The 21,367-nt window shown below is 36.6% G+C and overlaps 1 protein-coding gene across 1 annotated transcript in view; it reads left to right on the forward strand.

Annotated features, from left to right (window-relative positions):
- The first annotated feature begins 792 nt into the window (after window positions 1-792).
- Window positions 793-21,367, forward strand: part of LOC150089246 (neuronal acetylcholine receptor subunit non-alpha-3-like) — a 63,832-nt gene continuing 43,257 nt past the window's right edge. Inside the window, exons 1-2 of the mRNA XM_090390401.1 lie at window positions 793-925; window positions 8,211-8,371. Of these exons, the coding sequence (XP_090246527.1) occupies window positions 877-925; window positions 8,211-8,371 (210 nt within the window). The 5' untranslated portion in view covers window positions 793-876. The remainder of the gene's footprint in view (window positions 926-8,210; window positions 8,372-21,367) is intronic.

Here is a 21,367-nt window from a genome sequence, read left to right on the forward strand (position 1 = left end):
GAAACATGATCCCCTTACTCTCCACCTCCCAGAGGCTGAAATATTAGTAGTAAGTAGGACGTACTTGGAGAACAACACAACTTAATTGTTAAATAATTAGCAGCAAGCAAAATTAGAACAAAGTATAGCTCTGTTTTGGTTTTTGATTCCGCAAGAAATTTCTGAAGTACTGAGGTGAGGTTAAAAAAAAAAAAAAAAAACACCACTGCAGTCATAAAACTAAATTTTTGAATTACAATGCCACAGAAAAAAAATTACACTTGAATAACAAATTATAAACCTGAATTATGTTACTGTAAGAAAATCGTAGAGTAATATACCCGATAAAATTCAGGTTCTTATAGGCAAGGCCAATTTCTTTCTATAATATCATCCCTCTTCTCCAAACTCAGCAACAATAGCAAATGCTGTACAGCATTTATACATGGAAAATTTTTCATTTAATTGTCTCCATCCAACTTTGATGGCTATTTTACTTTACTACTTATTACGTATTTCTAAAAATATTCCGTTCAAATACCAACCACGCGGAAACGACATGATAAAGTACATGTACAAGTAGCACATGTGGGAACAAACTAAATTTGCTACAAAGTGGATCGATCTCAAATTGCGAACTTTATTTAGAATTCAAATTTGAAGTTCTGTTTTGAAAATCTGCATCGTTTCATCTTTCATTTTGCTCTTACCACCATTATGGATTTTATTATTATTTTTTTCTTTTCATTCATCACCATCATTTTCTAATAGTCAATGACATGAAACAGTCATATTGTCAGCTGGTGCCACGTGGATCACTACACGAGCTTACGTTTCTCTGTTCCGCAACTGATCGAAAGGATAAGGGCGAACTGCATATGAGGATAGCGAGATCTCATGATGGAAAATATAGGTTTCTGGTTCCTGTTGTTAGTGTTGTACTTTGGTAAGGAAACTTCTTATTTCTAAGTTAAGCTATTATAAGGAAAGTAACTTTTAAAAATACACAGCTGATATTACAATAAAAATAAATAAAATAAATTTTCTGTTTATGCTCCAGGAACCACGTGGTCAGAGGAGTTTACATCATAAGAGTGAATACAAGAAATAGCATCGTAATTTGCACTCGCGGGATCTTGAACCACGGCCATTCAAAACACTCAAAACCTACCACTCGGCTACGGCGGACACTTAAATTGGGGGGAGGGGGAGAAACTGCTTTTTGGTTTCTCCCTGCAAAAATAGCGTCATTACCTAGTGAAGAATGACGAGCTTTCATTTTGAAGTGACTTTTTCTCACAGTGATTGTTTTGTAATTTCATTCAATACATTTTTACGATTTTCTTCCTTTCAGTGTTTGACACCATGTGCTATCTATCTGGATTCAGCCTATTTACATATTCATTTAAATCCAACCTCCCAGGAGATGCCAGACGGTCAGGGACTGCATGCATTATTATTAGGTATGATGATCGCGGGTCAGTCTGTATATTTGCAAAATGAAGCACCCTCTGCATAAAACCAGCTAACTACAGCCGCCGATATTAACAAGTAGAAATGTGTATGTTAATGAAGTCACCATAATTTACCAGTTCTGCTGTCTTTATAGTCACTGAAGAAGTGGTACAGGAAATATCATGCCACGTTCGAGAATAATATGAGATTACTCTAACAGATAGGTTGAAATGCTCATTATTTCATCAATTTTCATATTACAATTACTGCTTACTACATGAAAATTAATTCCTAAATTTAAAATTTTATAATTGATGTACATGATTATTTCATAAAGCTTAAGAAATTAAACTTGTTTTATTCATTTTAAAAAATGAATAAAAACAGACAAAACAACCTTGAAGTAATTAGAGTAAAATACAAGTTTTTTGTTTCTTTCTAATAAAAAATTAATTTTGCTAAATGTTATAAGGATAAAATTAATAAAAGGAGTTTTGCGTATATATGTATAGATTTCTGATTTTGAGTTTAGGATCTTATCAATGCTATAAATTAAAACGGAGATCGGCAATAGTCATGCCTATTTAGCTAATGTGTTTATTTGCCGTCCGCCAAACCGTACATAAAGTGCATATCCGCTTGCTCCTGATTTCAGTACATGGTCGGAATGGAAAACCACTAGATTCTATCAGTACCTTGTGATAAAGGAGATAAGACATTCCAGTTAATAACTCGGGAACCAAGCATTTCCGGAACTATGTTGATATAAAATATTTTTATTGCAATAGATTTGATAATTGAGAGCTATTAAGTGCTCGATAATTCCTATATTCTATAATATTATAAATCAACAAGGATTACCTTTATTTTAGATATAGGAAGCTTCTTTTCCAACTCTCCTAGTCCAACTCACTAATAATTCTTGAGGATGGCGATATCTATTTTGTAAACCAGGTGGGACGTCTTATTTCTTTTGGTCCTATAGCTGGACTTTAGCGTTAAATTTAGGGGTCTAATAAAATTGGATATGGGGGGGGGGAGGGATTATTCTCTACATTTCTTAAATCGGACTAGAACTTTTCGGGCGTCATGTTCACAGGAATAGAGTAACTCACAATTCACAACTCAATTCTATTCCTGTGAACATGACGCCCGAAAAGTTCTAGTCCGACTTGAGGAATGTAGAGAATAATCCCTCCCCCCCATATCCAATTTTATTAGACCCCTAAATTTAACGCTAAAGTCCAGCTATAGGACCAAAAGAAATAAGATGTCCCTGGTTTACAAAATAGATATCGCCATCCTCAAGAATTATTAGTGAGTTGGACTAGGAGAGTTGGAAAAGAAGCTTCCTATATCTAAAATAAAGGTAATCCCCGTTGATTTATAATATAATTTTATTGTAATATATTGTAATATATTATATTTTATTGTAATATAATTGTAATAAAATAATTTATTGTAATATATAAAAATATGAGGAACTCATTCCTGAAGTTATTTTTGAGACACCCTGTATATATAATAATTTTATTCTTTATATAGAGATACTAAATAAACATCAATTATAGATCCACAAAATTAAAAATATACTGTACACTTTTTTATAATGAAATAAATATATAAATAAAAAAAATAATAAGTTTAAGTAATTTAAATTACTTAAAGTTCAGAACCACTGCTTTGATGTATAGTAGTTGAGGTAACTAGCTTAATAAACTATATTATTAATTTCACGTGGTATAAGAGTGGTATTAATTATCGTAATAATCTTAACGAAGCATTGAATTGTTTCGTGAGCTATATGCACTTAAAAAAATATATGTAATTAAATCACATATCATAATTAAATTAACATGTAATTAAATTAATGTGTAATTAAATCACATTCGCTACTAAGTGCAATGAAAATTATTTTTTCTCTACCACTCTATGACGCGGAGTCTGAACTTGACATCCTTTATCCTGGAGACTCCGAGCCAAACCCCAAAAAAGGTGGCAACTCTATGCATCCAATCCACTTTAAGCTTGCAGGCCAACTTGTGCAATCCTTGCAAAGTATTTTCAAGCGATTTACGCATGGGTAAAATCAGTAATCATTATTATTCCAAAACAGAAGCATTATCTGGCACTGCTTAGGAGTGCCATCTCTTTTTCTTCTTTCCGAAGTTGAAGATGAAAAGGAAAACCATTTCACAACGTTCAAAAGAATATGATCGAATATCTCAAGGTGGTAACTTTTGCGTACTGTAATTTCAAGAATGCTTTCAACAATTAAAAGAGAATTGTAACAAGTGTATATAGTCCCATAGAGATTATTTCGAATAGCTTTCATAAGTTCTTTTTTTGAACATTTTTGTCTTATTACTTTTCGCACGCGCTGTGTATCTGTATTCCTAACATTCGCTATATATGTATACCAGAATTCTGTCAGTATATAATAAATAACAAGCATATTTTAATCAGTGACTGGCAATAATCGAAAATGGAATTTTCGTAATCGATTATATGCAAATTAATTGATTACGAAATCAAAGTAGTTAAAAACTGAAGAAAATAAAATGAAATAACACTGCAGGGATACGATCTGATGTTATGAAAACTAAAGATAAAGTGCTGTTCTCTCTCTCCGCATATAATCGATTATGTCCATCACTAATTTTAATTAACAATTTTTAAGCCCACTCCAAATAAAATTCATCAACCGGTGCTATATGTAAGGGCGTTCAAATTAAGATTTTTCGAATAAACAGTACGCAGGCGCGCTTAGTTAAAATATTAACGCTGGGGGTATGACGAGATATATCCCAATGTGTCACTAGACGGGACATCCTCGTGAAACCAATGTTTAACTATCTCCTTCACCTCATTGCACGAACGAAAGCAACGACTTTTCAGAGCCTTTCGAGAGTCCTTTTGCATTTCTGACTTTGATGTAACTGCTTCATTGTTTCATCGTAGTAGTAGTGTTGGCTATGGCACTTAACCGAGCTATCAGCAATGGTCCGATATCCCTTAGAAAAGAATGTTAATATCAATGTAACTGTGTTGGATAGGGAGCGAAGTGCTCTTGAAGTAGTTGGGAGGGGGAAGGCGTGGTTTCCACTACCGAGTCATGTCTTTGATCGTTGAGTGGTGGTAACGACACCACTATTCAATCCAAGAAATATCCACCCTCCTGGTGATAACTCACGAGATGTTCCACACACAAAAATCCATGCGTAGCGCTTTTTTTTTTTTTTTTTTCGTATTTGAATCGGGCGTGGGACCACAGTTCCTGTATGAACTTCTTCCAGAATAGGAAAACTGCGACGAATTTCAAAAAATCCGCCCACATACTATACGACGATAAACTTTCACCAGTTAGACACCCTCTGTACTAAAAAACTGCATCACCGCAAGGTAGACAAATTTAAACCAATCCACGTTACACAGCACTCAAACTTTCGGTGTTGGACAATTACACATAATCCCTTGATGGAGACGTTATCTTTTCAGGGGATGCGGTCATTCGTTTAGTTCGTATTACAACAGTTTATTCCCGTTTATGCCATATAACTTAGCTTTATATAAAAGATAAGTTATATGGCATCTACGGGGATTGGGGAATGCAGATTGTACAAGCATTACTCTTACAGCTGCCTATATTATATAATTAAATACCATAATGTGAGATTAAACTTAGTCGCACAATACTTCATTTCCAGGCGCCTCCGTACCTAGGTGGGAAGGAGCAGCAGTGCATAGCACACGCTTCTTGATTAGACCGGGGTTCGAGCCCGTCACCACCAAATACGGAGGATACGGAAAGGTCAGGGAATGACCACCGCATATTCCCGGAGCAATATGGCCTTAGTTGCTCCTAAAAACCAAACAACAACTTCATTTCAAAACACCACTTCTTAACACTTCTTTTCCTTGGTCGGATTACTGTTTCAAAACTTCTGATGTCAACATTTGCTCAGATCATGTCAGTGAAATTATTCTTGCAGGAATGGAATCCTTTATCCCACACTCCACTTTAAAATCTCGTCCTTTATCTAAACCTTGGTTTTCCAATGTGCTAAGGCTGTTCAAGAGAAGAACGTTGCATATCGTAATTGGCTTGTTTCTAATTCTTCAGGTTCATTTTCTGCCTACACCAAAGCTCGCAACAATTGTAAAGCAGTTATTAATTAGTCCAAAGTAGATTTGGAACAGGCTAAGAGTAGAAAACTTGCTTCTTGCCCTAATGGTAGCCGAGCATTCTGGTCTCTTGCCAAAGCTATTGGCTGCAACTTTTGCCCATCTCTGCTCCACCTGTGTCCAAACCAGATGGTTCTGTTGTCACTTCGGCCAAGGATAAAGCGGACCTGCTAGCATCCCATTTTTCTTCCAACTCATGTATTAATGATCTTGGTAAAACACCTCCCACCATTCCCAACACGCTCCATTCAATGCCTCCTGTGATCTTCGGTCAAAAGGATGTCAGAAGGATATTGACGAATCTTGATGCTAAGAAAGCTCCAGGTCCCGATGGAATTTCTCCACTTGTTCTCAAAACCTGTGCTCCTGAACTTACTCCTATTCTTTGCCGCCTTTTTTCACTTTCTTATTCCAAAGGTGTTTTTCCTTCTGCTTGGAAATTTGCTCACATCCAGCCAGTTCCTAAAAAGGGTGACAAATCCCTCCCATCGCAATTACTTCTACTCTTTCTAAAGTAATGGAGAAATCAATTAACAGCCAACTCTTAAACTACCTAGAAACCTTCCGTCTGATCGATGATCGCCAGTATGAATTCCGTCAGTGTCGATCCACTGGTGATATTCTGGTTTATGTTACCCATTTATGGACTAATTCAATGGAAAGGTTCGGTGAAACACAAGTAGTTGCTCTTGACATTTCAAAGGCTTTCGATCGTGTTTGGCATAAAGGTCTTCTAAACAAGCTTCCATCTTATGGTTTGCCAACTGTTTTTTATAATTGGTTATCCAGTTTTCTCTCTGATCGCTCACTGAGAGTGATGGTTCTCTGTCTTCTAACTTCTCCACTAATGCCAGTGTCCCCCAAGGTTCAGTTCTTTCCCCCACTCTTTTCCTCTTGTATATTAAAGACCTTCTTCCATTGACTGGAAATCCTATCCATAGTTTTGCCAATGATAGCACATTGCACTCCACTTCCCATTTTGAGAAACCTTGCCCTGCTCAATCAACTTCAACTTCTCGAAAATCTGCTACCAATTCCTTAAATGCCGATCTTCAGGTAATTCTCCAGTGGGGCAAAGACAACTTAGTTGATTTCAACCCTTCTAAAACTCAGTCTTGTCTTATGTCTCGCAAGAAGGATTCTTCTGCTCCTATGCTTATCTTTGGTGACACTCTGTTTTCTAGGCAAAATGATATATCTCTTTTGGGGATTACCCTGACTTCTAATCTCTCTTGGCACAAGCACATTACAAATATGGCTTCCTCTGCATCTAAAAAACTTGGTTTTCTCTTTCGCTCTCGGCGTTACTTTTCTTCCAAACAGCTGCTCATTCTGTAAAAATCCCAAATCCGCCCTACCATGGAATATTGTTCCCACATCTGGGGTGGTACCCCCAAAACCTCTCTCAGGCTTCTTGATTCCATTCAGAAGAGGCAGTTAGGTTAATTAATGATTCATCTCTAACAGAGTCTCTCCACTCGCTGTCTCATAGACGTACTGTTTCTGCTGCTTGCCTCTTCTACAGATACTTCCATGGGCACTACTCTTCTGAATTGGCTTCTATAATTCCCGCTCTCTCTTTCAAAACAGTCCGAACACGTACAGCCCCCAGCCAACATCCATTTACTGTCCAACTTCAAACTCACAGAACGATCTTTTCATCTTCCTCGTTTATTCATTCAACTGCTGTTTTCTGGAACAACCTTCCTTCGTATGTATTTCCTGAAAATTAGTCTACAGAAGTTCAAGTCCAATGTCAACAAATATCTTCTTTCGTCTTCTCAACCTTCAACCCAAGCACGGTAAAAAATAAAAAAATAAATTTTCTGTTTATACTCCGGCACGACAACCATGTCAGTAGAGTTTACAATAAATCGTCAATACAAATATTTATCGTATTTAATAGTCACGGGCTTGAACCCCGGTCCACTCAAGGAACGCGTGTTATGCACTCTCGCTCCTGACCACTGGGATACGTCAGTACTATGGGTTTTAATACCTCTCTTGTTCGGGGTTTACATAAAAAAAAAAAAAAAAAGAAAACTTGTCGATTGCCTTTTTTTTTTTATCATGTTACCGAAGAAAAAAGACCATACTTCATGGGTGCACGAAAATTTTCACTTTTTTTTTTTTTTTTTTTAGTTGTCTACAAATACCCAGTTTTTCTTTTAATGTAAATACAACAGTTCTACGTTTTTCACAACTGACGTTTTCTTTCAACTTTTTATTTTAAATATATATATATATACACCAAAACGGACTGATGAGTTACGGATATGACGATATAAATATACTTTCTGCACTGAACTTTTACTGTATTTCACTTTAACGACTTCCCAATTGTGGAAAAAAAGTGGAGCACCTGTTTCTATAAACGCACGCTCGTTACTTTATTACTAAGAAGTGGCCCCTTTCTTTGAGAGGTCTCTAATTTCGCGACCACTAAATTAATATTTCCCCTTTTCGGTTCGAAAGCCTTTGTAGAATGTGGACAGCTGCTTTGCATATTTATAGTCGATTATGTCACATTAACAGAACTCAGATTTAATCTCATCATTCAATTATTTTCCGGTGTCCGTTTCATATTTCAGCTGTACAAAGAACTGTCACCCAGGATGAAGAATGGTTGTCTAACATACAGCATCTTCGAGATAACCTGTTCAAAAACTACAAGAAAGAAATCAGTCCAGTACTGCCTACAGAAAATACAACTGTGTATGCAGCAATGGATCCTCTACATATTTTAGATCTGGTAAGAGACAATATTTTTTCTTTTCCTAAATGTAGTAGATATGTAGCAGTAATAAAGTGATGCATGCCAATAAATCAGAGAAATTTGCTGAAATGAAATTTGCATAAATTTTCTTCATTTAATTAAATCACAAATATATTTGTGTCCGGGTTATTTACATAGAAATTAGAGTAAGTTACCTGCTTTTTAAGGTAAAAATGAGAGGTCTGACTTAAGAGAAGTCAAAAATAATTTGAAAAATAGGAAGTACTGGGAAAAATTTTATACAGCAATCCATAACACGGAAGTTTGAATACGTGGGAAAAGGTGTTATTGGGCTCAGGTATTGCACAAATTAAATAACTACGTTTTTACTTAATTTTCCTGCATCTGGCAGGCAATGTTGACAAAGTGGTGACAAATGCTAACTAAACCTCTCCAGAATGTTTGGTGAAGTTATGGGGAAATGGTAGAAAATTCAGATCTCATAAACATTATTCTTTACAACTAAGACAAAATATCATACTCAACAAAAGTTTAATTGAAATTAATTCCTCTGAAATCACGATTTTCTGAAAGTAAAAGGTCACCATAAGCGATCATTATGTAGCTGATGTTACATAATGATCGCTTTCCGGCAGTCTTCTGGACGTGGATTTAAAGAGTCCAATTTTATGAGCTGAGCTCAGTAACTCAGAGCGGGGTGTAATCGTTTAGGCCCGACTGGGGCCATTTATGACAAAGATGGAGGAACTTAAAGTGTCGCGAGAAACTCTGAAAGTGATGTCCGATACAGCCGACCGGGCTAGCCGGGTGGGTAAAGTGCCTGCCTGGCAACCCAAAGGTCGCGGGTTCGAATCCCGCCTCGGGCTTGGATCAAAGTACTGCAAAAACCTTGGGAGGTGCACTATGGCCACAGAAGCCGATGCGCCAACAACTACAAAAAAAAAGAAAAAAAAGTCCGATAGGCGAAAGGAGGTGATAGAGGAAGATAATATAATCGATATGTAAGAGGGCCGAAAATTCGCATTCGGAAACAGGTATGTCTGCATCATTATTCGAGATTGAGAAGCGAACTAAGTAAGCACAAAATAAAAGGTAGGTCGTGGACAACCACGAAGGCGGTTGTGTTGGCTAACATGGGCTGATTGCTGTACAATGTGCTCATAAAAATCAGTCGGAAAATCTAGAAGTGCTGACAACAGAGGCCATGGATCGCTGAATACTGTCTGACATACCTTTCACTCTTTTCGCAGCGAATGACCATATGGAGACAGCTGAAGGAAACTTTTCCTTTTGGAATGTCTGTATCCAAATGTCAAGAGTACCAGCTATTCTGTATTAGTGTGAAGGGTATTTACCTGACTGGTCTGGGTTCCCACATTGCAGTATAAGGATATCTCAGTGGATGAGTACGCAATTATGATCCGGGTGTTTCCATGATTCCAATGATCACTGGATGATCCATACTGTTATTCGAAGATTACTAGCTCTTCCAACCGCTGATCCGATCATCAATAAATCGATTACGCAAGTGGAATTACCTATCTCTCGTGGCATTTCAAATAATCTGATATCGATCACACAGAACATATATAGAATTTTCTGGAGTGGCGTACACGACACAGGTTTCATCGACTATGCAACTTGGATAAATTGAAGACTTTCCTTGTGAATAAATGGTGTTATAACAGTTCCAGGATTCCGTTGTTGTGGGGTTTTAGGAGCATCAGCGACTTGGACCATATTGCGCTGTGTATTATGTCTGTAAATTGCGTGTGCTCAGTGGTCCGATTTGCTGTTCGCTGGAAGAAAAATCTGGAAAAAATAAATAAATAAACTATGTTACCCTCGCCTGAAACCGAATAACTCAGCCACCGTGTGTAAAGGACCATAAAAATTCCTCGCGTCACTGATAAGATTCGAACTCGGGTCTTTTCCATCTGGTGTGGGGAGGACGGCGATTATATCAATTGTGCTGCCCATAAGGGCGTGGATTCCTTGCCACAAGCTGTCTTATGAATCTTAGCGATGGCCCAATATGGCCCTACTGAAGCCAGACAGTTAGTCAAGGAATTAAAATGGTTGGGTTACCAAAAGAAAAGCATTTAAATGCATTTCTTTTGGTAAACATTTCCAGTAGAAATTTCCATTTCTTCTACCAAACTGGAAATTTCTGGAAATTTCAAAGCATTTGGTAGAAATTTCCAGTTCTATTATATAAAGTTCTTGTTCCTCCAAAATTTCAGTTCCCTTATAATCTGATAGGAATTAACAACCAACTAGAGAAACCCCAAAAAAGATTCAATGGACACCTCACAAATCATGAACTAATGTTTCACAAAAAATTTCTTACCTAACTCTAAATATCTCAAATTTCCAAAGCTAGAGGAAAGAAGAAATATTAATTACATGAAATTGTTGTTGGGTTTTAGGAGCATCAGCGACCAACCATATTGCTCCGTGTACACCGTCTGTAAATTGTGCATGTTGTGAGGTCAATTTTCTGTTTGCTGGACGAAAAACCCGGATATCCGGGAGAAAAAACCATGCTAAAAGGTCCATAAAAATTTCTCCCGTCATCGAGGGGACTCGAACTCAGGTATTTTCCACCCAGTGTATAGAGGACAGCGATCCTGCCCATTGTGTTACTGCCACCCATGAGGGAAATTACATGAAATTGATATCTCGTTGAAAATTACACATTGGATATTAATCATCTAAACTGCTCCACAAATTAATTACAATTCAAAACAATATGCTTGCCCTTCTAGAGAAAATCACTTATGTCTCCACATGAACATCATTTAGGTATGTGGGGAAGTAACTGCAGATGAACTGATGAGACTAGTAACAGAAAAGAAAACTGCATGGAATAAAATTGATTAAATATCAAGGGACAACGATACCTACAGTAAGTATGAAACAAGTCAATCAGGAGATCGCTCAGATAAGCTAAGGCAGATTACGAAGTCATTGGACTAAGAAGAAAAGTAGAGAAGAAGATCAAAGGATTCTTTGCTTATATTAACACTAGGATATGAATGGCAATAGTTATTGATGATCCTGTTCTGGTGTTGAACAAACCGATTAAATATTCTGTATCTACAATCAAGCATGAAGAATGTTTTTAGGGGTAGGGATAACAGAAGCTTACCAAATTCTAACTGGGAGCTTAAATGATTTGTGGTAACTGAGAGGGAGTGAAAGAGTTATTGCTGAAAGTAAATAAGGCTGTCAGAATCTATCCAATTATATTAAAAGCAGCAGCAAAATAAAGCACCAGAAAAACTAAGTTATAATTATGAGAACAACCTTGCATTCAGGGAAGGTCCCTACGAATTGGAGATCTGCAATATTTCTCCTGTTCACAAAAAAGGATTAAAAGGCAAGGTGTGTAATTACAACCCTGTAAGCTTGACTCTTGCTCCAGGGTTGGCTGTTGTAGGGCTTTAGGCATATCAGCAACTTAGCCCATATTCAGCCGTATAGATGTATAATGACTGTAAATTGCATGTGTTAATGATCAATTTTCTTTTTGCTCAAAGAACCTAGACGAAAAACCAGAGTTTCCTGGGAGAAAAACTTGGGTTTTTCCGAGTTATTCGAGTTTTAAACAAACTTGATGTTTGAAAGTATACAGTGTGAGAAAAAAAAGTGTACATGAAATGTCGTAAATTTTACAAATAAACGCACTCACTCATATATTCCCCCAAATCCGTTTTTTTCCTAACCCACTCAGCCCAAGGAAAAAAAAAAAGACGTAAACCAATGACAGTTTTTTTTTGTGTTAGTTGTTGGCACATCGGCTTCTGTGGTCATAATGCACCTCCCAAAGTTTTTGCATTTTACTCTGATCCAAGCCTGAGGCGGGATTTGAACCTGCAACCTTTGGGTTGCCAGGTAGGCACTTTACCCACCTGGCTAGCCCGGTTGGCACCAATCACAGTACTTGATTTGTTTTTAAAAACTGACCAATCAGTGTTCATGTTCAAAGTTCAGTTCAGGATCAAACTTTCCTAACCGCAATGAAAATTTATCCGTTAAAAATTTGAGTTTTTCATAATTTCCAGAGTGATAGTTGCAGTGTGATTCATGATAATAGTATTTCCGAATGTCGACAAGAATCAGTTCCAAAGTCGCAGCTCTTAGTACTAGTTCCGGAGTCGCGTACACAACACAAGTTTCAGCCACCATGCAACTTGGAAAAATTGAAGATTTCCTTGTGAACAATGGTGTTCTAACAGTTCCAGGATTCCATTGTTGTGCGAGCGATATGTGGGTTTAAAAAGCCTTATGTCTCTATTTGTGTGTTACAGTTAAGATGTATATGTGATTACTATCTGTTTCTCTGTAGACTGCAAAGATGTGTGAATAGTGAAAATAGACTCTCGTCTTTGTTTCCGATATAAACGCGCGATTTTCAATATAAATTCAGGCGAAAAATATAAATTCAGGCGAAAAATTTAATTAAACCGAAATTTACCCATTTCGGGTTTAATTAAATGAAAAATGTCAATTTTAATTCAGATTACAAAAGCGAAAAGGCATTACATATAATTTTATTCTGTATACATTAGAATATGTAAATTTTTTATTCAGCTAATATCAGAAGAATGTATTTTTTCCAGATAGACTACATTTTGGACCTATCCGAAAATCGTATTCACATGTCTTGAAGATAAAAACGGATAATTTCATTCTCTTCAAACTGACCGCAAACGAGGTTCGAACACGTCAGATCTTCAAAGCTATATTCTTCTTGAGCGGATATTAGTCAAACTGGTAGAAACGGCGTGTACAGGGGTGTTTTTGCTAGTGATATTGAAGTCAACAAGGGGGATTAAAAAGAAACTGCATTCTTTTTGTTGGTTGAAGTTGTATATGTGTTGTGCTTTCATCCAACTAAATGGAAAAATGTGTTTTCTTGTTTGCTTCACGGGTAACCTGGTGATACATTTGACATGGCGATGAATATATTTCCAGTGAATAATACGAAAATCTTGAAATGTATGTGAATTATCGTTTTGTGTGTTTGTGCTTTGCGAAGCAACTGCACAATTCTGCTTCCACAGTGGAGCAAGTCCGGGTGAGTTTTTGATTCAGTCTGACTGTGCGATTCCAAAAACAAGAAGCTTTAGTGACTATACCCTTATTAAGTCGTTAAATAGTTTTTGGCTTTTTTAAATGTTATCAGTGCCTATGTTTGCTAAGAGTAAGCTTAAGTAGATTTTAAATTCAATCTTAAACTTTTAACTTTAAGAATTTTTACCATTAAGTCGATCCGGAGATTGTGAAAACACACAGACACGCGCTCGTGCGTTGCAGATACAGTGGAATCATACATGAAAATGTTTACAATCTCTCTCTCTCACACACACAATTTTTTAATTGCTAAACTGTTGATGGTATTTGCTGGCCTATTAAGAAGCAGATGTTACCGTTAATATTGGTAATTTTAAGTTTTCGAGAAAAAAAACATTGCTAGTTGGTGGTCACTTAAAGAAACATATGTAGGCTTTGCATACACACTTCAATTGCTTGACAAAACTAAATGGTTAATCGTAATGTGTGTGTTTTTGAAAATTTAAATAGTCAAAAACCACACTTTATAATGCTAAAATATATGGTTTTATTCTTGAGGTAACATCGAAAATAACCTAAAATGCCAACCTTTTTAACGTTGGTAATTTTCACTTAAACTCATTAAACCAAGTAAACTTGATGTTGCTTAATATACACTTTTATTGTTGTTGTGATAGCTAAAACGTCGAACTTAAAGCTGGCAATTTTCTCATTAACATCTTGTGCTAACAACTAAAACGGCAAAATTACAATCTTAAGGAAAAACTATAATTGCAGTCACTAAGAAACAGTTTTGTGAAAAATGAACACAAACGGACGTGGAAAAAAACAAAACACACACACACACTGCTGTACACTTCATAAGTCTTCAAAGTTACAAGGAGAATTCGTTAACCCAAACACAAATCATCGTTAACCCAAACACAAATCATCGTTAACCCATGTTATATTCTCAACCAATCAGAAATCGATTGCAGATACAGTGGAATCAGACATTAAAATGTTTTGAGTCACACACAGAAAGGCTTTGTACTTTTATATCTTTTTTTCCAATTTGGATCAATCAGAAATCGTATTCACGTCTTGATCATAAACGAGTGTTTATGTTCACTTCAAACAGAAAATGTCCCCCTCCTCAAATGGATTGGTACCTCCCAAAAGCAATGTTCGGTACTTCTCTTTCCGAACGGAAATGATCAGCAAAAGTTAACTGGTGTTAGGGGCATGTACAGCTGTGCTTTTTGAAGATTAAATTCAAAAATAACCAGTGAAAATAAACAAGAAAAAAGAATTTGCATTATGTCGTTTCAATATGTAAACTGCCTGTGTTTCCCAAAAATTTCTGCTCTGCTAACTCGTATTCTGTTAAAAATGAAAATAGTATTTTCCCATCAGGTAAGTGCAAATAAAGGGCTGAATACTTTTGAATACTTTGTTTTTGAAATTTTAATAGTCTTTGTGATTCCTAAACATAATTACTGTGGATAGAAAAATAGGAATAAAAATAAACTGTTGACGATAGCAAAAATATTCTCTATAGTTTTTTTTTTCAAGGGGAAAATATCTGTTTTAATTCTAAAGAACAGCAATATAAGGAAAATATTGCTGTTCTTTGGAATTAAATAAATAGAATAAAATCGAATTGTTCTAGTTCTCGATTTTCACAAATTACAGTTTTTGAGAAAATAACAATCATTGCAGATAAAACTGACAAACTTCATTTAAATCTTACACACCAACATATACAGAGATTTGAGAAAATTGCAATCATTACAGATAAACTAGACAAGGTTTCAAGGAAGTGCACAGGTTTAATTTTCAGCTTTTCAAGAAAAGGTAATAACCTTTTAACAACTGCTTTTAATTTCGCTTGGGAATAGATTTTGCAAACCAACATTACAGATTAAACTGACAAAACCTCAAGGAAACACATAGGTTTAATTTTCACCTTTTCAAGAACAGATGGAACTCTGGAAGGAAAAAACTTTAAGAATACAGATTTTTATTTTCAGGTCTCAACAACAGATGGAAATAGCAAAGAATTTATCTTTCAGAAAAAAAAAAAAAAAAGGCTTTTCATCCCGCTCACAAGGTGCCGCATCTCCAACGCAGACGCGGGCCGGGCGGTAGCCTACCCCCACAACATAAACATCCCCAAAATAAACAAGAAATGCGCCTTCCCAATTAAAACCCACAATGCAGTGCCACATAATTAACACTAAAAATATTCACAAAAATTCACTATGACGTCACAATCGATACATTCAAAGACTACATCTAACCAAAATCTAACTTGGGAACCCGCACATTCACGAGGTAATATCACTGCTCACCAAACATAACAACCCCCGGTTCGCAACCCGAAAAATTAATTGAAAGCCAAAATATTAAATCACCACTAGCGCCATCTATTGAGAGAAAAACAAACCAAAGCAGAAAAATATAAACCAATTTTTTTTCACCCCAACCCCTTTTCGCAAAGGATTCTAGATCAAATCGGTTAGTACCTACTCCCAATACTACTGAAGTGCTTAAATCTTTAAATGGATTGAGTAACTAAATGCTGATGCCATCCTTATTCTTTCTGACAACGCGCATTAGGGGATATAAATTTAAATTGAAAAGATCGTTGTTGGATGGATGTGCAAGACTGCTTTCAGCCAGAGAGCAACTGATTGTTTGAACAAACTTCCATCTGGTGTTGTGCTAATGGATAGTTTAAATAAATATAAGGAAAAACTAGACAAATTATTAGAGGGGCTGAATAAATGCTGTGCCTAGTAACCACAGAATAACATATCAAAATAAGACAATAAGAAGTCAAGAGGATGAAAAATAGACTAGAATCGATTTATTCACCAAAATTAGCAAATTCCAGAGTTCTTAATAGTTGTTGTAGGGTTTTAGGAACACCAGTGACTAAGGTCATATTCCTCCGTGTATAGTGTCTGTAAATTGTCTGTGCTCTGTGGTCGATTTTGTTTTCTGGGCGAAAAGCCGAGTTTCCAGGAGAAAAAACTATACTACCCTCGCCTGAGACTGACTAATTCAACCACGTTGTGAAAAAGGCCCATAAAAATTCCTCACGTCATCGACGGGACTCGGACTCAGGTATTTTCCACGCGGTATGGGGAGGATGGCGATTCTACCACTGCGCCACCCACGAGGGCTTAATGGGAATAAGATCTGTCTAACCCCGGAGTAAGGCATTGAGTTACTCGCGTAATTGAATACATTACTCCGGGATGCACATATTGCGAATGAAATTGGATTAGTAGGGAGTGCACGAACTTTGTTTATAAAATTGGCTATGGCCTACCTTATTGAATGTTTTTATAGAATTTTTGACCAATCACGCTCCTTGGTTTCTACATTTTTATGTTCGATAACAGTTTGTATAATTTTACTTTGAAAAACAGTACGTAACTTGTTTAAGTATATTCTATGTACAAAATCTTCATAATTGTCTTACCAATGTAAATATAATTATCATTTAACTTAATTACTTGTAAGATGTGTTGCTTCTATGCTTAAATTGTCATTGATCACCACTGTTATGTGGGCTATGTACACGAAAATAAACTGAATAATGGAAACGCTGACAACCGATTTGCGACTTATTTCTACTATGAAAGATACCAAAAAAGTGCAAGTTTCAAAATCGCAGAATTCTATCCCTAGAATTCTGCGATTTTGAAACTTGCCCGTACTCACCAGATGTGAACCCCATGGGCTCACATCTGGTGAGTACGGGCTTGGCACACCTAGGGTTCTGAGCTGGATATCATCATTCTTCTCTTTCTTAGTGATTCCCCTTCTACTTTTTTCTTTCTTTCTCTCTCTCTCTCTCAGGGTAACCCGGGAATTTTTTTTTTTTTTTTTTTTGGCTGGTGCAGCAGGCTTCCTTGCACCATGTAGCTAATAATAATAAGGCTTGAAACACCTACAAAAATATATTTACCCGCAAGTTAGTGAATTAGCATCTTCTCTATAGATAACTAAAAATTTTTAAGCAATCTGAAATTTGCATAAACGCATCATTTCCATATATTTTATATTTCGGAAGAGCTCGAAATACAGGATGGTTATAAAGTCTTCCCCACTTTTAAAAATTAATAGCTTGTAAACTGTCGGTTATATCGTAAAGCCGATGTTTGTATTGTAATCAGTATATGTGGAAATTTTTAACATAAAATTAGTTCGAAAATTAATCACTAGATGGCGCAACGTAGTAGTAGTAGTAGTAGTAGTAGTAGTAGCATGTGATGCAAGAAAGCAAATGTATGAGCTTATGCAGCATCAGCCAAAAAAAAAAAAAAAAAGTCACACCATTCCCTCCAAATGCCTGTCCAGTTCCTCCTTAAATTTATTCAACCTATCAACTTCCACAACGACAGATGGAAGTTTGTTCCAGCAATTAACCACCCGCTGGCTAAAGGCAAATTTCCGCACATCTAATCTACATCTGTCTTTTCTTAATTTGAATTTATGCCCCCTTAGGTTCGTAATCTGAACAAGTGGAAGGATCCCATCAGAATTCAGCGTGCTCAACCCATTCAAGGCCTTATATACCTCAATCAGATCACCGCGCAGGTGCCTAGTCTCCAGCCACTGCAATTTGCAGAACTTAAGCCTCTCTTGGTAAGAGGATCCCCCTTCATTCCCCTCACCAATCTTGTTACCCTTCTCTGTACACGCTCAAGTAAATCTACATCCTTCCTAAAATGAGGCCTCCAGACCTGTACGCAGTACTAAAGGCGTGGCCTGACCATTGCCTTATACAGAGGGATAATCACCTCCTTTTCCCTGCTAGCAAAATTCCTATATATCATTGACAAAACCCCATGACCTGCCCTGGCAGCCTGTCTGCATTGCCCAGAAAACTTCATATCTGACTGCACAATTACTCCCAGGTTTTTTTCATTTTCTACCACCTTAAGTGTAGTACCACACAGTTGGTACGTTTCTCTGGGGTTACTTCTACCCATATGCAGTACTTTGCATTTGTCAAGGTTAAATTTCAGTTGCCACTTCTTAGCCCATCTGCCCAAATTATCTAGATTCTAGATCCTGTTGCAGTAGCACACTACCATTACTGTCATTAACAACCCTGCCAACCTCTGTATCATCTGCAAACTTCGACATTAAGCCTGATATACCTTCATCAATATCATTGATAAATATACAAAACAACAGTGGACCTAACACCGAACCCTGTGGGACTCCACTAATAACATTAGTCCAAGAAGAGCAGCACCCATTGATTACCACCCTCTGTCTTCTCGCACTTAACCATCCTTTTATCCATTGTAGCAACTTACCCTTAATACCATTCTGCTCCAATTTGTACAGTAGTCTTCCATGCGCAACAGTGTCAAAAGCTTTCCTGAAATCCAAATATATGATATCAAAATTATTTTTTGCATCCAGTTCCTTTGTAACCACATCATAATATCCTATCAAATTTGTCAGACAAGACTTTCCCTTAACAAACCCATGCTGTGTCTGAAACATTGCTGCAGTCTTGTCTAGATGATCCTGCAATGCATCTTTAACCAGCGACTCCATTATTTTACCCGGAACAGAAGTTAAACTAACTGGTGTGTAATTACTCGTGTCACCCATCGATCCCCCTTTGTGAATTGGGGATACATTTGCACATCTCCAATCCGTGGGAACCTCCCCTGAGTCCAAGGATGCTCTCATAATTATGGCTAAGGGTTTGCTTAGTTGCTTTGCCGCCTCCTTTAATATAACTGGATAGATCCCATCTACCCCAGGTGCTTTTCTTACGTTTAACTTCAACAATTTCTCTTCCACTTTGCTCTCAGTTATTACAAGATCATTAAGCACCCTGCTACAATTTGATAACATTCTGCCATTTTCAAACCTTAATAATTCTTCACGTGTGAATGTAGATGCAAAATACTCATTCAGTTTGTTTGCTATCTGAGCAGGATCATCAACAGTCGAACCATCGATGTCAAGTGGACCAATCAGATTCATCCCCTTCCTTTTAGAGTTTATATAAGTAAAGAAATCCTTGCTGTTTTCACTTGATTACACTTAAACGTGATTACAATTAATCGAGAAAAATAACAACGATAAAGTCAGAATGGATTGAACAAGCTCAATGCCGATTTCATTGTTCCTTTTGTTCAGACTACACACGAGGGGGCATAAATTCAAACTAAGGAAGTAAGGATGGTTGCAGGACGGATTTGCGAAAGTTTGCCTTCAACCAACAGGTGGTTAATTGTTGGAACAAGCTTCTATCTGTTGTTGTGGAGGTGGGTAGTTTGAATAAATTCAAGCAAGAACTAGACAAATTACTGGAGGATATCGATAGGTGATGCGGGAAGTTTTTTTTTCGGCTGATGCTTGCTTTCTTGAATCATTTTCCACTACTAAAAATTTCGCCAATCGTTACTAACAATATCACCACTTTTCCATAATTATTTTCTAATAAGGCATTCAAGACGGGACAATGTGTTCTTCACAGCCTCAGATTGCATCCTTCAAATCTGAAAGAATTCGTGTTGTTGCATCTCATCAATTCTTTGAATCACTTCTTGTGATGCTGATGGACGACCACTTGCAGGCCTAAGAGTGAGATAACCTTTCTCGAAACGCCTTACAATATTTAATATAGGGTTATTCTAGAATAAGGAAGTCAGGCATTTTTATTACTTGATACCTTCTGAGGGATGCAATAACAATATCTGCATTTTTGTAATACGGTTTAATTAAAAGTGCTTTACGTTTAGGCAACGTTTTAAAACGAACTTGACTGTATTTGGTTAAGTTACGGCTACAATTTCAGCTGTTTTTTTTTTTTTATCTTAATGATGAAAACTAAGATCACAACATGCAAGCACTCGAATTCGCTGATCCCAAATCATTCCTTTCAACAACGAACGCTAAAGATAATTTATTTATTTATTGGAGTGAATAAATTGCATACACTCTGATAGTGAAATTTTGAACTAATTTGTTGTTAAAAAAGCTTCCACATATAATAATTACTAAATACTGATTTTTTTTTCAGTTACTAATTTTTAAAAGTGGGACTTGACAACCATCTTAAGAGTAAGGCAACTCGTTATGAAGGTGTTCATAATATGAAATGTATCGAAATGATGCTGCGTACAACCTTCAATTTGCTCCAATTTTAGTATAGAAATGAAGCTAATGAGCTAATGTAAGTTTAATTTAATTTTCATAGCTTGGGGGTTTATAGTCCTAAAATTTTACGAACTTCAGTACAGTAAACTCTGTAAAATCCGGTACTTTACACTCCATAATTCTTTAAAATCCGACACATTTTGCAAAAGAAATAACATTTTACAATTCGGCACTTATTTCAACGATCTCAGTTGGCTTTAAGAATCCATGCAAAAAAAGAGTGATATTTCTTTCTTCATAAGATTCTTGTATTGCTATCTGTCCTGCCCAGATAGTGCAATGGTCTTAATTCTCACTGCAGAAAAAAATTGTCCTAGTTAAATGGATGGCCTAGCAGAAAGATTAACTTTCGGATAAACTATCATTTGTTGTTGTTATAACAGCAGTCTCGTTATTTATTTAAATGAACTTGCTACGACGGACTATTTCAGGACCAACTGCTCTCTCATGAAATAGGTGGTCTCTAGTGACCACATACAGACAAAACAGTTGTAAAGATGTTGTTTGATGTGAACTGCAGCGTACGAAATGTTTTCAAAACTGTAATACCTTCCAGCAAACAAACTACAGAACATACACAATTGACAGACATATTATATACAGTGCAATATGGCATAAGTTGTTGATGCACCTAAAACCCTATAACAACCAACCAACACTGAGTGTGGTACCACCTAAGCAGTATGTTATTCTGGGATTACTGCTCCTCGTATGCAGTACCTTGCATTTTCCTCAATTGTCACTTGT

Source organism: Mastigoproctus giganteus, chromosome 2 (genome assembly GCF_048544385.1).
Source record: "Mastigoproctus giganteus isolate SK-2022 chromosome 2, ASM4854438v1, whole genome shotgun sequence".
Classification (NCBI taxonomy): Eukaryota; Metazoa; Arthropoda; class Arachnida; order Uropygi; family Thelyphonidae; genus Mastigoproctus; species Mastigoproctus giganteus.